At 42.6% G+C, this 18,336-nt stretch overlaps 1 protein-coding gene across 1 annotated transcript in view; it reads left to right on the forward strand.

The window, feature by feature from the left end:
• Positions 1-18,336, forward strand: part of myo9b (myosin IXB) — a 62,174-nt gene that overhangs the window by 14,374 nt on the left and 29,464 nt on the right. Inside the window, exons 2-4 of the mRNA XM_030048964.1 lie at positions 5,390-5,604; positions 5,778-5,997; positions 6,114-6,623. Coding sequence (XP_029904824.1) covers positions 5,453-5,604; positions 5,778-5,997; positions 6,114-6,623 — 882 coding nt within the window. The 5' untranslated portion in view covers positions 5,390-5,452. The remainder of the gene's footprint in view (positions 1-5,389; positions 5,605-5,777; positions 5,998-6,113; positions 6,624-18,336) is intronic.

Consider the following 18,336-nt stretch of genomic DNA (forward strand, 5'->3'; position numbering starts at 1 on the left):
GGCAGAGGACTGAAAATCAGCCCAGCACTCCAGACATGGACATGTGTGGTCTCAGAAATCTGGAAGCTTCATGAGAAAAAGCTAATGACCCATATTTTCTCATCTGCGTTTGTATTTTATTTTGTAATTCATCTATTGTATTGATGAAACGTTTCTTTACTGGCAATTGTGCAGTGGGATTATCTTATCACAAGCCTGCTCCTTGACTAGATGAGGGGTTAGTTACGGTGGGATTAAGGTGGGTCCAAGGGTAGTGGGGGGATGAGAGGTACCTCCTTGAAAAATAATTGGCTTAAAGAGCTTGTTTGTTATTAATGCCCCCTCCAATCCACAGTAAGCAGCTAAAGAACCCTTTTCTTTCCCCTCAGCTGTTGCCCTGTTGTGTAGTATCTTCCCTCAACCCTGAGTAAGCAGTTTAAGTGCCAGGCTAAGCCTCCAAAGAGCAGACGACCCCACGTCTTATCTGTGGAATGCTGGGCATCCTCACGGAGGATCGCCTCTGCAGGGAGGGAGCTGCATTATCTCCAAGACCCCGGCTCCCTTTGATTGTCTCCCAGGACCTCTCTCTCTCTCCTCGCCCTCTCTTTTTCCCTTTTAACTGTTCACTTCTCACTCTCTGCCACTTAAAGAGAGAGAACACACACACACACACACACACAGACACACACATCCGGACATATCTGTGTGTTTATTCTTTTGAAGCTGGTTTAGAGGACATCAGCAGCTCAGGAGTTAAAGTGACAGATTTAAACCAGACGGAGCTCATGATGGAGGATAATGATGATGGTGTCTTTTGTGGTTTCTGCAGTTTTGCATGCTTTGGGATTTTACAGGCTTGCATGTTTTGGGGCCTGTGGTCAGCTAGCCTGGCAGAGGCACAAGCTCATGGCTCTTAAGAAGCTCCGTTTCCCTTCCTGTATTCTCAAATTTGACCTAAATGATTCCAGAGTTAGCCTAGCTCAGATTGCTGGGCTCTGTTTTTGTTGCTTTATTTGCATTTGCTAGTCTCATATGGTAGTCTGTGTCCTTTTTCCATTTGTAATGAGGGCTCTGTATCAGTGCTCATTATGAATGTGTACAAACAACATAAAATGTCACAGGTTCAACAGTTGTAAAAAGCTGTTGACGGGCTTATGTACCAGAGAGAGAGAGACACACAAAAGAGAAACAAAAACAAAGCTTGTGTGAAAGCTGCATGGGGAATCCAAAAAGATCAGTCATGGTAGCTTCAGGGGATGTTGGATTTGTGTTCTTCTAACACCCTTTCGAGTTCTGAAATAATGTGTCTGCTAGCACCATTGTTTTATTAGTAGTTCCCATTTCATAATCTGACCCTGGAGACAAAAAGCATAAAGACATAAATATGTAAAATGTGACTCTGCTAATAGCATGACACACTAACAAAATACAAAAATGATGTCCAGACTTTTCTCAGAAAAAGTTTGAGTATGTGGCTTGGATTGGCATCATTGAGCTGGGAGAGATGCTTATTCTTTGCTGTGGTGAGTAGTCAGGCCTTAATAAACCAGTGGTGGAAGAGACAAAAAAAATACCATGCTTTGCCATAGTTGACGCAGTTTGATATTTTTGCATGTGGCTTAAATTGGCTATCCTCTATTTAGCTAATTGGCTACCTACTACTTGATAGACGATACTTTGTGTTTTCATTTATAACTGCACCACACATATGAGTGGGTCTACAGAGTTAAGAATTGTTTATATCAGTTTTTTGTGAAAACAAAACTTATCTGTAGGGCTGGAGAACCTGCTGTCATACAGAAAGAAGGAAAGAAAACAATAACTCACATGAGAGCCAAGCATTTTCCCTAGGCTTGCCTGTTTTTGGCATATCTCAAACTCTAACATTTCTCATTTTTCAGGTTGAGAAAATAAACCATCTCTGCTTGAATGACAGCAATGATAAACTATAGGCCCCGTTGCTTACAGGACTTGACCTCTGGATCAGGTTACTAAAGCAGTGCAGTCTGCTTGCCATACAGTGATGTAGGCCAGGTTCCTGTTTCCCCAAGGGGAGGCTTACAGTTTAGACAGCATGCATTACTGAGGCAAAGTCAAGCTACGTGATCCATCATAAGCCAGCTGCTGTCTGTGTGGTTCACACTCTACTATAGATCATTGTTCTGCCGCAATATTGGTTACAGGCAACACTACTTGGATCTCATTCCTTTGGCTGTGGCTCATTCGGATGTTACGCGGAATCAATTTGAAATACCTCCGGGCTCTGTCAAACAGTTGCATTTCTTCATGGCTTAACAAAATGCAAGAGAAGATGCTAATGGTTTCATAATGCTGGCGAGGATCTCCATCACCCAGCGGTGGTGTAGCTGCCACCTTGCTGAAGTGGCACAGTGACCACAGCGCTGTTGGCCACAGTGACTATCAGCTGATGAGAGTATTGGGGGTACATTTGAGAGAGAGAGCTCTGTTTACATCTGAAATAAAAATGCATAATGCAGGCTTAGGTATGAGGAGTGAGACTGGTAATAAGACATGCAGTCTAATTACAGTGAAGTGTAAGGCCTAAATAATTGTCTAATAATGTTAATACACCGTGCTCTGGAAAACCACTGCTTTTACATAATATATCTGCCCTGAGGAACTTCCTGCACTGGCCTATCAAATAACAAGATGGCTCCAACCGTTTCTTTCTTCAAGCTATATGCAGGTTGCACTTTTTGTCATGTCCAAGGGAACAATTAACCCATTGAAACCCATGGAGCCTGTGGGTGAGCTTTTATTTTGAAATTAGCTTTTTACAGTTTATTCAATAATATTGTGGTCATTTTCTGGCCGTTTTCTTTTTTCTTTTTTTTCCGCTTTTTTGATAATATGCTCATTTTTTAGGTCATGTTATAAATTTGAATTAGGTTTTGCTAATGTGGTAATTTTTAGGCAATTATTGTGTAATTATATATATTTTAGGTCATTTTCTTGTTTTTTTATTACTTATTTGTGGTCATTTTTAGGAAATTATATTTTTTTTCCTCAATCTTTTTTTGGCCATTTTCTAGTATTTTTTTTTTCTTTAAAAAAACTTGCCAAGATTGTATACTGTATTTGTGTTTTTAGGTGCATTTCATGAGGGAAAAAAAGGTGTCTAGTAAATAGTGATTATCCCCTGGTGTAGTAGTAATTAACTAGAATCAAAATCAGACATCTCTGATTTTGGCATGTGATTGCCCTTCCGTGCCTTGAAGCAATGTCACTGTCCAGAAGAGGTACCCCCTTGTTTAATTCATTTTGGCTTTTCAGGCACAGATGCCAATCATGTGATTCATCAGCAGGAGGTTCACTTAGCCCTTTGGTTATTTTGTGGTTTGGTTTATGAACTAGCCTGTTACATCTTTGGGGCAGTGCTTCACCTCAGTCAGGAAATTGGTGATATCCTTAGTGATGCCTGAACAAGGCCCTCCTTTGTTTTCAGTTAATGGGCTTTTTAGGCTCTGATGTTGTGGGATCTCGGTGTTGGGACATTGCCAGGGAGCGAATATTGAGTTATCCTTGGATTGAGAGATCAGTCGTGGTGGTAGTGGTGAAGAGTCGGGTTGTTCAACTATTCATCTTGTCACCGAGTTCTAAGTCATACATCCACTGTATGAGTCTATGTGTCTGTGAGTGAGTTAGTGTGGATGGTTTGCACTCATTACACCATTTGTGGTCTTAGTAAAAGTGTCGTCTGTTTTTGTCTCTTGGTTGCTGTCATCGAACAGACAGGCTCATAATTACTGCAGCTACAGTTACAGTGCTACAGGTGAATCCATAATTGCACATAGTTTCTGTGCCAACGATATTTATCTTCCCTGGGAAAAGGAAAATGTCTCTTTAATTTGTTGAAATGCAGGTGCAGTTTAATCTGGTTTGACCAACAGCAATCATTAACATGTATTTTTAGATATGGGGAAAACCAGAGAAACTGGTTTCATTCAATCCAGCTAACGCTGGGGTTTCCCGAAGACAGATTTTAAAGAGTCAACCTACAAAAGCAGTGAAAAGCTTTTGTCATAACACAAGTTGCTTACTGAGGTTGAACTGTGTTGCACTGCATGTAACATTGTGTATACCTTCCTTTATCACTATATCTTACTTGATATTTTGAAATTAGGTCAGTTTTCTCCATCCAGTAAATTTTTGCATTGTAAGGAAGTGCTTTTTTTAGGGTGTCTGGAGTTTCCCTCATGCTGTGGCAAGCGGATTGAGATGGTAAAATAATGTCTAGGGATCACTTTAAAGATACACAATACTGCCTGGGTACTCAAGCCCTGTGTCAGATATCTCTTGTCATTATCTTTCTCGTTATTTTTTGGATTGTGCTGTGTTGATGTTGCTTCCATGGTGATTTTGTTGCCATCTCTGGTGGATGTGATGCAAGAGGTGGTTTGCAGCACCACTTAGTCCTGCAGTGATCTTCTTGACTGAAGTCTTCATGTGGCCTTTGCAGCCATTTGATTGTTGATAAAGAAATTACAGATGGAAGATATGCACAAGCCTATTTTGTGTAATCAGCTGCTCCAATCTATAATCAAAGTAACTCTGGTGGCAGACTTCCCTTGATGCATGAATCTTTCCACAGAAAGATTGACTGATTACAACCAACCTGAGTCACTGTACACAATCTAATTTTGGGCTTTTACATCTGTTTACTGTTAAGTTATGTGATTATAACTTGGCACGGTAAATTCATTTATTCAATGTAGTGATTGGCTTTAATGTGCTTGCTGGTATATGACATAATATATTGTTGGTATAATGTATGGTTGGCATCATTTTTTGGCGTGATATTTCTGTAACATTTAGGGTTAAGTTTGCTTCCTATGAGTACATGGTTTAGTTTAACCTGCATAGTTCTAACATGCTTTTCTGATAAGCCACTAATTACAAACCTTTTACTAATTATTTATCAGGCCTGCATCCTATTTACCTTGACCAGGCATCCTCCTTGGCTAATCCAAAACACACCTCTATAGCACAGTTCACATATGTTAAGAATGTCAAATTCCTAGGGCCAGAGATGGGCTTTCCCTGTGGTTTGTTAGACTTTGTTTGAAAATGAACTATTTTGTTTGCATTTTGAAATGCAGACTCAGAGATCAGAGTGGCACATTGTTTAGGCTTTTACAACATTGTAGTACTTTATATTAGAAACAGTTCACTCTCCAGACTATGCTACGGTGTTTCTAATTACATGAAACAAGCAGAGAGGTTTTTTTTGAGACTAGGATCACTGGTCTGTGGGTCAGTGTTCTCTCTCTCTCAGGCTGAATGTTTTAGACTGTTAACTGACTTTAGTCTCCTGTTATCATGATCCATTGTCAGTATGTGACAGCGTGAACTTATTTGTCACTTTTTGATCTGTACATGTCATTTGCAGGTGTTGCGTGGTGAGAGCGAGGCAGTGGGTGCGGCATGCTGAGGCCACTCCCCCTGGCTCAGAATGAGTGTCAGAGATGGCGCTGCCACCATGGCAACGAACGCAGGTGGAGGAGGTGGGGGAGGAGGGACAGCTAGCCTCAAAGATGGGCGCTCCTACCTGCTCCAGATTTACCCGCGGCTGGCTGCCGAATCTTCTGCCTGCTGCAGCCTCAGGTTGGTGTGCCACAATATTTCTGTTGAACCTTTTCTTGGGCAATGTAAAATTATTATTGTTTATTTATGTGTAGCTCCTTAATATTGATTGAATCTTTTCTCTATTTATGACAGGATGAACTGTATTTTAACTTAGTTATTACATTTAGTAATTAGTTTTATTCATCCATTAGAGTACAGAAGGATGCAACAGCAGCCTCGGTGATCTCGGATGCAGCCTTGGCACTGGGGCTGGACCCTAGCCGCCTGTACGTGTTGGCAGAGGTGAAGGAATGTGGCGGAGAGGAGTGGGTTCTGGAGGCTGGGGACCTGCCAGTACAGAGGGTTCTTCTGTGGCCCCGAAAAGCCCAGGAGCAGCACCCTCAGAGCCTCGGCTTTTACTTCTTACTACAGGTAGAGCTGAGTGCTGGCTGTGCTGTTATCATGCTTTGTACAGCTTTCTTTGGTGTCACCTTAGTTAAATTTAGCTGAGTAAGGATCTCCTGTATGCTGCTTTTCCCCTGTTCCAGGAGAGGAACCACGATGGCTCCATCCATTATGTCCACCTCCCGGCCCTGTCCAAGGAACAGGAGGCCCAAAGGCTAGCTGCAAGAGGCTTCCTGCCCCCTCCGCAGGATGACTTCGCAGACCTCTGCAACCTCCCCGTCCTCAATGAGGACAGCATCTTAAACAACCTGCGCACACGCTTCTATATGAAAAAGATCTACACCTATGCAGGCAGCATCCTCATCGCCATTAACCCCTTCAAGTTCCTGCCCATCTACAACCCTAAGTATGTCAAGATGTACGAGAACCACCAGCTGGGCAAACTGGAGCCTCATATCTTTGCCATCGCAGATGTGGCTTACTACGCCATGCTCAGGAAGAAAGTGAACCAGTGTATCGTCATCTCTGGGGAGAGCGGGTCAGGGAAGACCCAGAGCACCAACTTCCTGATCCACTGTCTGACTGCACTCAGCCAGAAGGGCTATGCCAGTGGGGTGGAGAGGACCATACTGGGGGCTGGACCAGTCCTGGAGGTGAGACGCTAACAGGACTGGGAAATTACTACCAGCTAATTGCTGGTTAATTTTCCCTAATTTCTTTGTCAACGTAGTCTTCCAGCTAAACCATAACCCAGAGGTCGTATTCTGCTCTAAAAGTCTAGATAGTTGGCACAACACTGAGATTAACTGGTGCACAATGTATTGGCCTCTTGTGTTGGGAGAGGGTGCTGGTGTAGGGCACCATGGGATCCCGTGCTTTATACAAGATTGCAAGAAAGAAAATGAAAGATGGAGATTGTGTGCATGCAGCAGCTGAAAACGTTAGCGTCACATCAGGTCTCAGCTGCTTGCCGTCCCTGTTTACCTCATCAGTCACATGGAAAACCTCTTGTATTCCTCTGATCTGTCATAACTATTCTTGTTCACCATCATTAGTTTCTCTTCTGCCGTGGCCTCGACGAGGTGTGAAATGCATGGCTGTTCTGATTAGTCATATGCAGTATTAACAATTATGAGGCTTCCGCTGATGTGACTCATGCTGCCATGGCATGCAAAAGGAAAAGCACACACACACACACACACACATGCAGAACTCAGTTTGCAAGGGGCAATATCAGCTTAGTGTGGTTGTAAGAGTGATGTAATATCCTATGAAAGTATCAGATCTCATAGATTTTATTTACCTGATGTCTTTTCAGTCTGCAACTGCATGCTTTTTTTGTTTTATGTAGGCTGAAGTGAAGGGACATATGGTGATTTGTTTGCAGTGTAGAAGACTGTTTGCCCAGAAAGAAGAAATGAAAAAGAGGATGGGAAGTTTGAGATTCAGTCTTTTGCTGTTAACTCTTTGTGTTACTGGAATCAAGTGAGAATTTAGTTAAGATACGGTGGTGTGTTGATTTGCTGTCTAGAACTGAGAGCAAGCCTGTTTTTTTTTTATAAATAGCACAGATGTATTTCTGCTCTTATGGAAACTCAGATTTGGCTGATTGTGGTAGTTTTTTGGGGGTTAACACATTGTGTAACATCATTTCTTTCATTTCTATTTGGAGCAAAGCAGCTTACTGAAGAATTTCACATGGAGTAACCAACAGCTGCTGTTTTTTTTGTTTCTGTGTTTCAATCAGGTGACTTTGTTCCTCTTCCCACTCCCTGCTCATTGAGAGATAAGATGCCTGTACTGACTCGCTTTAGAAAGAGAGACAGACAGACTGACTCAGTCAAATCTTCAGCCTGACCAATACAGACAGTTTGTGTCCATTGCTAGTTTTGATACAGCAGTTGCTGATAAAAAAAAGATGCTTTTTCAGCCAGTAACTTTGTGTCAGTAGTGCACAAAACATAGAAGATAAAAGATGTCTCTTGGCTACAGTTACAATTTCTGTAACAGTAACTAGATATTGAAGTCTGCTGGACTTCAAACTACACTGTTTTTTTGTTGTTGTTGTTTTCAAATACATATACTGAAAAATGTGGAAAATTATAAGTGTGATAGTATTGGTGGTGAAATCAGCTCATTTAAGCACATTATTGGTTGGATATAAGGCAACATGGTTATATTTGTGTAGGGCAGTTGATAACTTTGCTGCACTGTTTGTGATGTTATTGATGGTCATATGGACTCTTTATAGACAGTTGTGGTTTTGTGTCTGACCAGACTGAGTGACGGTCTCACTGATAACAACAGAAAAGTAGCACTAATCAGGGTGAACACACCATCTCTGTAGATATCTTTTCCTGCTCATACATTCAGATTCACACTATGTATATTTAGATTGACAGTGAAGCAGGTAAAAAATAATATGGACAAAATCTAATATCACAATATTTTGACCAAAAATCTCTGTCATTATTTAGACAGTGTTGTGAGGATGACTATTGTTGCTTTCTGAGGATATTTATAAATATAAACTCTCCTTGGTAATGTGAATATGATGTAAATAATAGAGCAGTTACAACAGTCTGATAAGTTGTGATAAGTCTGTAAAACCACTAAATACAACACTTATGCTATGTCATGATATGATAATGACAGTCTCAGATGATAGCTTGTCTCATATCACAAGATATTCATATTTTACAGAGCATTATAGAGCAAGATGAGGCAGCCTCGTCTAGAATATGGCAGAAAGTGTCTAAACTTTAGGACCTACAGCAGCTGCGGCGAGCCTAACAAGTTGTGCTATTTAAGAGTCAGGACAGAGCAGGGATGATAATTTTTTTGCTTCTGGGGGTCACAGAGTAAAAAAGTTAGGCACATCGGTGACCATTTCAGTGGCCGTCTGGCGGTCTGTGATTCCCACCCCCTAGTAAAAAGTAAGCCAGTAACTTTGTGATGTAACAGGCATTTAGAGGCAGTCTGGTGGCTTGAGTCCACTGCAGACAGTCGGACTAACAAACAAGCAGGCCTCATCGCCAACCACAGCTCCCTGTTTGGAGTCATGAGAGGTGCATGCAAGGCACATACACAAACGCATGCAAACAAGCAACCATCTGTTAGCTTTCTCCTGGTTTGACAACTCAAGGATGCTTCATGAAAGACAAGTTATTGTACAATATTCTGTTTGTAGAGGCATTTGAGTTTAATGCCAGAGCTACGTGGCTAAGAACAGAGTTCACTTGGTTGTGTTTGTTTTTGTTTTTCAGCCCTGTAATGAGAAGGGGGCTCTACTCCACTTTCACATATGGAAGAATTTACTTCTGGTTCAGACTTAAATCATGGTTATTATGCTGAAGTCATTTTCAGCATGTACATCACTCCCACTCTCTTACTCTTCAATATACAATAGTTTATTGTGAGTGTTTTTCCATTTCCAAGATATTTAACCCTGGAGACATAATGGTTTTCATCCCTAAACTGTGTGACTGCCCTACAGTTCTGGTATCCACTGCACTCTGTGTGCGTGTGCGTGTGCGTGTGCGTGTGCTTGTGCGTGTGTGTCTACATGTCTGTATGTGTCCGTGTGTGTGGTGGACTGGGTGGGACGACAGTGTGCGACCCCTTGTCACAGGATGTTTCAGCCGTGCTTCCTGTCAAAGATGTAATCTGAACATGAGTTACTAGTGATCTCAGAACCTTGCCTTACCTCTCTACACTCATCCAAAAACGGTACAGAAATATTTTAAATATTTTAGTAAGGTGGCTAAAAATAGAGCTTCAGCGAGCAAAGGCTTATGAGGAATGTGGTTTATTAGAAGTAAAAAATGGTACTGAAAAGTCCCAGATCTGCATAAGTTAGTTCACTGGTTCACATGTTACAGAACAGGCGAGAATAGAAGAAAACAGAAGTTAGTTTGGGGGGAATCTGGAACAACAAGCTGCTTGCTTAAACATTAACTGTACTTCTGCATAGTGGCTAACTACAGTAACATTTGAGCAGCGAGTACATCATTCATCTGTTACACTGGTCATGTCTTTAATCGGACGGCCTGTCTTCATTGTGCTAGAGAGGCTTCACCCAGGGGAGAGCTGCTGCTTTGACAGGCAGCTGGATGAGCACAGCGCTGCTCCCTTGATGACTGTCAGTCTGTCAGAGTGTTTGGTTCTGGAGGACTGATTGGGGAAGGGGGGGGATAGCCGGATTTTTCCCCTCCATCAGCAGATTTCTGGTCCCCTTGGCAGACACACTGCCAGTCTGTGTTCACTCCCAGAATGCAGCGGGTTGGTTACCCCAGTCCAGAGCTGTGGTTGCAGGAACAGACAGGCAGACGGGTTTGGTCTGCAACGGTCTGGTCTATGGAGGAAGCAGAGATGGGACTCCAGCTGGGGAACAGTCACTTTGTCAGTCTGTCAGTCAGTCATCCTGGCCACCAGACGGCTGCATGCTTCCAGCAGTGTTCCTCCCCTTGAACATGCTTTTTACCCAGAAAGGTTATTGACTATATTGTGGCTTGAACTTGTCCACGTCAATAAATGCGAGTAGAAAACCATCCTGGTTCAGTCGGATTTAGTCCAAGTAAAGAGGTCTCATGGAGATCTTTGAAAAACATTGGTCAGATTTTGCAGCATGCTCACAAGATGGCTGACATGAAACAAAAGTTGAGGAAGCAATAATTCCTCTGAAATTATGTTCCCTGCAGTTTCTGTGTACACGAACAACCTGTGTAACTCTTGTGGTTCCTTTGAGACAAGTTCCAGTGCGTGTATTATAAATGGGTTATGGAATGCTATTTTTAGATGGGCCTGTTGAGATGGAGTGAGCTTTGCTTTGACAGGATATAATTTGCTTCTTTTTTTTCATCCGAGAGGCTGATCATATTACAATGGGCAAAATGCAAGGAGTATGTATCCTGACACTATAGGGGAGCTCTCCAGGCCTGGGTCACATTTTGAGGAGATGAGATCACTGTTTCTGGTGCTTAACTTTGACTGTGGGCTGTGTGCTGTGTTGCTGGCAGATTGAATGGCCCTGCTCTGAAAGCATTTAGGAAAGCTGGTGGCCTACTTTAATGCATTTCACCACCTTCGTGCTGTTCTGTGCCGTGCTGTGCAGTTTTGTTCTATTTTATTTTTCTGTGTTCTGCTTTGTTCTGTTCTTGCCTCTATATGCTTGATATATCAAAGATAAAACTTCACAGAGAGAATTTTCCCAATTGTATTCCATTGTTCTGAAACTAGAGTCAATCAGGCTGCCCATTTACCTTCCACTTTCCACTGTTCCTCATCTGTCTCTGCACAGACAGCGCTTCTACCTGCAGAGCAGCTCTACATGAGCTCTCCAAGCCTAAACTGGTCCAACTGGTTGATCCTCTGTTACCAGGTTGTCTTGGTGTCTGTTTTTTTTTTTTTACACCAGGCTTTGAAGGGTTCTTTCTTCTAAGTCAGCAAGGCACTCCTTCTCTTACACAGAGTAGTCTGACATGTCGACAGCAGCTGTAGTTATGTGTCAATAGACAACACAGTTGTTTTGATCCTTGAGTGTATTCCTGAAAGTAGGAGTTTTGTTAGTGCCGTTATTGGTAAAAGAAGGCGATACAGCTCTTTATTGATGTAATTTGAAAGAGGCAGGCCTGTTTGACATGTAAGAAGTCAGTGATACAGCTGTCATGAAAGGGGGAGAAAGCTCCTCCCACAAAAAATGTTCCCATCACCTTTCCATCCCAAGTGACACCACTGATGAGGCAGCTCAAGCTCAATTTTTTTTTTAGGCTGTGTTTTAGCTATTTTTGAATTGCTAGCCTTTATATTAACTACACAGAATTACTCTTATGCTTATCAAATCTTTATTTGATCCTTATTCATGATTTTACAATATTTTTGCTTTTTAACAAAAGTTCATGGTGGATAGAGACAGGACAGCTACAGGCTGTAAGGGATATCATTTAGCAATAGCTGTGGGTAACATTGAAACCCACAGCACTGGATCATAGGTTGTGGAAAATAGTGAGCAAAGTGAAAGCAGCATCATCCACTGATCTTTTTTTGTCTGTTTGGGATTTCTGGATAGTGTGGGCACTGTAGTATCTTTATCTTTAGCCAGAGTTCATGTTTTTTCAATCAAAACACGGCTACAACCACCAACCGACATATTAACAGTTTACAACTTCAGACATGTGAGGTCATTTAGGGTTGATTGCCTCTGATGATGACCCACTTATGTCTTTAAATGTATAAAAAATAGAACTGCAAAGTAATGCCATCATCTCTTAAAAACCACATTTCCTTATTGCGCAAGGTTAATTTTTTTTTTTTTTTTACAGTGATGAGAGGGACAAGAGGCAATAACACTATCTCTCTAGCTGTACACCTTGCCAGTCACACTCTGCAGACCTGCTTCTGTTCTCATGGGATACTAACATTAAATAATCTTGTAGACTCAACCAGTCCTAGAAAGTATAATTTTGACAGCAGTCAGTTGCTGAATTAGTGCAGAAGTGCCTACAGGATAGACTAATGGCTGCTGTCTAGCTGATAAAGTAGAGATTGAGCTGCTTGTCTGTCTGCACAGGACAGTTGCACATTGCATTGCACAGTTAAAAACAAAATCAGGAAATACAAAAAAATAACACTGTATTAGCTACGCCTGACATGCTGATGCAGTGAGTTTCATTGCACTCAGTAGTTCCAGTATTTGGCTTCACTGGTAGCACTGCGTACTGAATTTGCTTTCAAGTGCAAAAATTATTTCCATAAATGAGTTTGGAAGTTTTAGGTTTTGCTCATTTGGGTACGGTTCAGCAGTGTGAATGAAAACGTCCCATGCGTTACTGTGTTGAGTTTTTTCTTTTTTTCTCCCCACACAGCAGTTTGCTGTGTTGCTACTGTAGAGAGCAGTGCTATATCCTCACTGCCGACCGACTGTATGACATCATTCTGGATCAAACAGCCTTGTTTGGTTTTTCTGCACTTAGTCAGTCAGGAAGCGAGCAGAGTTTAACAAAGCCAACCACTGCTACTGCTCCTCCACCCTCTGTTCTGGTGTAATGATTTAGTCTCTGTGTATTTGTTGTGTGCCAATTGTTTTATGTGTATATATAATATACATGGTGATTGGAGGATATTTGTGTCTTCCAGGCATTTGTATTGAAATGGATTGAGACAGTTTGTTGTGTTCCTAATTGTTTGCATGTGATACTACTTGGCTCCACAAGGACGTCAAAGGTCAGGCTCAGCTACAGCACATCGCCCCAAGCCCTGTTAGAGATTCAATGTCTTGCTTAGAGACACTAAGACAGGGTGTATGCTTACTCACAGGGGAGTGATTGATGTGAGTTTAATCACCAAGTGAAGTTCACATTAAGATTTTTTTTTTTTTTTTTAACACAGAAAAACATGACTCAGATTTAAGACTATGAATCATATTGTGATACTTGACCTGTGGGCTCCAGCCTGTCCTCTTACCGTAGTTGTTACACACTTGTGACTATATCCTCTCTGGTAACTCCCCAGCCTCCTGCATGCCATGCTGTCTCACAGCTTCACAGACAGGAAGTTCATATCATCTGGAGCTCTCTTTCGCAGGAAGCAGATCAGCTGCGACACGGGAAGTAACTGCAGCGGTCCTCCTCTGCCATTGGCTCAGGCTGGGGTATTGTTGTTCAGGAAGTCTAGAGGAGTAGCTTGCCGTTCTGTCTGTGGGTCCATTGTTAATCTCTTAGTTGCGGGTTGCCCCTCTTTATTCCTTGGCTATATTTGGTCAAGCTGGGTGGCATTGTGTACTAGCATGGGAAAAGCCAGCACTGCTGATTTTTAGTCACTGCGTCACATGCACACGTGTCATGCATCATTCACTCACAAACACACAAACACACACACACACACACACAAAGTAGGCCTTGCTTACTATAATCAGGACTATCAAAATTATATTTTAGAGTAGGACATGCTGTTCTTTACATGAGGAATGTAGCCTACATGTAGCAGCATGCAGTAGGCCACTTAGGGTCTATTCATGGTACTGTAGCCACACCACAATCTGGATTTTGATGTGGTACCCTGGTAAGCATGGGTGGGGCTACTTGAAATGGCTCCAATCTGGTAAAACACCATGCCACAAGAGGAGCAAGATTGGTGCTTGAGGACTTTCTCTTCGCTTTTCCAACTATTTGATCCTACCTCCAACATGCTTCAAGCTGTTCTGCTTGCTCAGGCAGTCAAGCAAAACATGGTGCTGAACTCAAAACTGTGGCAACGAAAATGAACAGCATGACTCTACTGACTGTGTAGTCAACAGAATGCAAATGCTCTGTCTAGCAGTGAAAACACAGTTTATTGTCTGTTCTACTTCCCAGCCTGTGCTAATACTGTATGTATCCATCATCTTGTACAATCAGCAGTTACATACTGAAGCAATTACTCTCGAGTTTGCTCCCAAACACCCCCCACCCCCTCACCCCCTTTATTTCCACTATGCTGACATCCAACTCGAGTCAGTTTATTTTCCACTGTAGTGAAGTAAGCCCTGTTTCAGTGTAACATGATAATATTGCTTGTGCTTTTTATACTTTATGCTTTGTTCTGACACCTTTTCATTTTATTCGCTTATCTTTATGTGCACATCGTCTGCAGAGTAAGATCGTCATACAAGACATCTGCAATATTTTAGAGGACTGCAGAGCTGAGCGATAAGGACAACGTCAAATACAATAACACAGTATCTGTGATCAAATAACATGATGTGGATATTGTGACAAGATTGTAGACATGACTGTTGTTGTTTTCTTAAGGCAATTATACACACAAGATTTTTGATAAACAATCAATAGCACTTTGGATATAATTACCAAGTAGGTACAGGCAAACAATAGAACAGCTAGAATGGTCTAATAAATTAAGAAATTACCTCCCTTTACAATAATCAGGAAAAGAAATCACTCGTGCCATGTATCTCAGAATATATCTAATTTCTTATCACAGTACAGATATGATATTGATATTTCCCAGCCCTAGTGAAACTGGTGTTCATCTTTCCATAAGGCGTGAATAGCATTCTGTTCTTCAGGATCAGAGAAAAAACAATATCACATTTATAGTTTGTTTCTAACATTCGTGTAGTGAATGAATGACATGGCAGCCCTCAGTCTAACATCTACTGTTGCTGCCCCTGTGACTGCTATCAGTGCTGCTGTTTGCACCTCAAAGAATCAAATCTTTGTTAACAATTCAGACATGTTAATAATCCCAGAGGGTTTAAGTGTAGCTGGTGGGCTATAGCCCTGGCTTGAAGCAAGACCAAGTATAGAAGAGGAACTGTCTGTATTCAATCACTGCCATCGTCATGTGAACACACCAAAGAACTTTTCACATTCAGGACATCAACAAACAGTGATTACTTTGTCACTGGGTACCATCAGTGTTTTGCCTCAGCGCTGCAGCTACCAGCAATTATATGACTTTTATCAGAATGGTGCTTGCTTCTCTTCTTTTTCCCTGTAATTAAAAGATATATCCAGAGTTGTATGTAAATTTCAGTTGGGCATGAAGAACAGGATTGTTATTGTTGTGGGTGCAAGTGTATGCAGCTGCGTGAGCGAGCTTGTCCACATGAGGGTCTGAAGTGTTGCCGTTGCTCTCGGTGAACGTGGGAGTTCTCGTTGTGGCAGTTGGAGAGCTTGAGAGTCTTTTTGTGAGCGTATCCATGCAGTAGTGAGGTGTCGGTGTCATTGCCTTGGCACCGCTGCTGGAAACGTTCAACTGCCGCTCTTCTGAGCAGCTCAGTTCAAAGGATGCAGGGATGCCTCAGTGTCACAGTAATTAGGCCGCAGCTCTAACTTTGGTTTTGTCTGTCAACAGAAGTTTCTCTCAGTCCCTCCAATCGCTGTGTGTTGGCCTATAGTAATAAACTACTGAGGGTAAAAACTCACTCTGATCCTGTCTGATTAATGAGGTGTCATAACATTACGGGACTTAAACATAGCTTGTGGGAATAAGGCCACATCTCCAGGCCTTCAAAGTTTTTTTTTTTTTTTTTTTTTTTTTTTCCCAGACTAACAATAGCAAATGAAGTTTGTTGACAAAATCATTGTTTCATTTCAGAAATTGTATTTGTTCGCATTTGCACAAGTTTATACTAGACCTCACATCAAATGCCCTTTTTTTAAATGAGCATATAATTTTCACTTTCTCGTGTGTGTCCTGCCTGCTTGTTGAGACAAACAACTCATAAACTTCACTTTTTTCGAAACTTTCCCACAGTTTAGTTTGCAAAGAGAAATGTGTGTGTGAGTGTGAGTGAGGGGTTGAATGGGGATGTGAGACTGCACTCTGGTAGGTTTGGCTCTGTCAGAGTGGAAATGTACAGGGGAACGGGCTGCCAGAGAAACCAGCCCACCACAGAGAGGAATCAGTCAAGACAGGCTAGTACGTCATGCGATGCTTGCTGAACCTAGGCCTACATATGTGCACACGGACGCCACATGCATGCACACCCACACTGGCTCACATGCATGCACCCTCCCCTCCCACCCCCACTTTCTGCTTCTTGCTCTCTCTTTCTCACTCTCTCCCCCTCTCCCTCTCACTCTCCGTCCCTCCCTTCCTTTTCTTCTCTAAACACTGTATGCCGAATACAACACCGGTTTTATACAGACGTCACGGTTTAGCAAACCCTCAGTCTGCTTCCTCATACCTGGTGAGCTCTCCACCCAATCAGAGCGTTGGCTGAGGGGCATGTTCGAATGCGAATGATGCTGTAACATGTTAAGCATTCCCTGCATGGCACAGGAGCCCGGGCTTTGCAGAGATTTCCCAGGGTTTTGTCCCTCTTGGCTTTGGACTGCTGGGGTTGGTGGTGGTCAGGACAATATTGAACAGCAGTGAAACACTTTAGAGGGTCAATGCCAAGACACACACACACTCACCAGCCTCATAACTGGAATAATGGCAGCTGCATTGGATTCAGCAAGCACGTGCATCACCTAAATAAGTGAACGCTGTAGGAATATAAACACATGGATATATAGGGACAAAGAACATATAACCAAATGCAAACAGAGTAGAAATAAAGAGACAAAGCATCTGCCCAGTGAGTGGGCAAGTTGGAGCCTTGTCTGAGCAGGTTCATCTTAGACAATGAGGAGGGATGATTCTGGTCACGTATGAGGAACGTCTGAGCTGAGCACAGACCATCTCTTTCATCATATGTCAACCGATGTCAGCTCTTGCCTCATACTCCCCTCAAGCCTCAGAGCTATTTGCAGATTACCTTTTACTTTGTCATTTTGTGTAAATTGCTGTAAAGTGCATTAAAGATTAGAGATTTAGTAGCATAATATGTACCTGCAGATGAATGCCAGTGCAGTGCATTGCGCTAACGGCAAGATGGGTAGGAGGAGAAGAAAAGATCTCACAATAAAAGGGAAGAAAGGAGCTAATGCAAAGCTGGCAGGTCTATTGGCGCAGGAGAAATGGAAATAGGTCAGCGGTTCATTCTAAGGAATCTTAATCAGACCCTGTGTGTGTGTGTGTGTGTGTGTGTGTGTGTGTGTGTGTGTGTGTAGGCGCCCCCTACCTCTAATCTGCCCAAACACCACTGTATCAAATTCACCCTGCAACTGCTTTAGAGGGCACAATGTGGCTCCTATTTAACATGCACTGAGTCAACTTCCCCTGTGGTGGCCTTTTGTTGTGTGTGCGCGCGTGTCTGTGTGTGCGCGCCTGTCTGTGTGTGTGTGTGTGTGTGTGTGTGTGTGTGCATCTGTAACCATGTGAGCATGTGCATCACAGAGAAAAAAGAGTGCTATTATGTTACCGTGTCAATGCAATAAACAGGGCCCCTCATTGAGTCCTGGTGGCTGGGCTCTGTGTGCCCCTGGCTGGGCTTGGCATTAGCCCGAGGCCCAAAAGAAACCCACGGTCCTCTCTGCTTCTCTTCGGTCTGACACCACTTTAGAAACAGGCCGTCCCAACCTCATTTATCATCACTGACCCTATAGTATCACACACACACACACACACACACACACACACACACACACACTGAAGGGCAGAAGGAGGAAAAGGGGAGGGCTTGAAGGAGGAGAGAAAAGTAGTACGAGGTGGACGGAAAGAGTGAGAAGAGGGCAAGAGGGGACAACGAGTTACAGATGCTCACTCCAACCAAAAAGCCCCAAACACAAGCACACACACACACACACACAAACACACACAAACACACACAGGGTCCCACCCCCTGCTGTGGTCTCAGCTGCCGTTTTTAACCAGCATTGACCTCTGGATTGTAGGGTTTCTTTGTTGTCATGGTGATTTGTTGTTGTTGTTGACTCCAGTGAGGCTGCTGATAGACATGTTGACTTTGCAAGTCAGCCA

This window comes from Myripristis murdjan, chromosome 4 (assembly GCF_902150065.1).
Source record: "Myripristis murdjan chromosome 4, fMyrMur1.1, whole genome shotgun sequence".
In the NCBI taxonomy this organism is placed as follows: domain Eukaryota; kingdom Metazoa; phylum Chordata; class Actinopteri; order Holocentriformes; family Holocentridae; genus Myripristis; species Myripristis murdjan.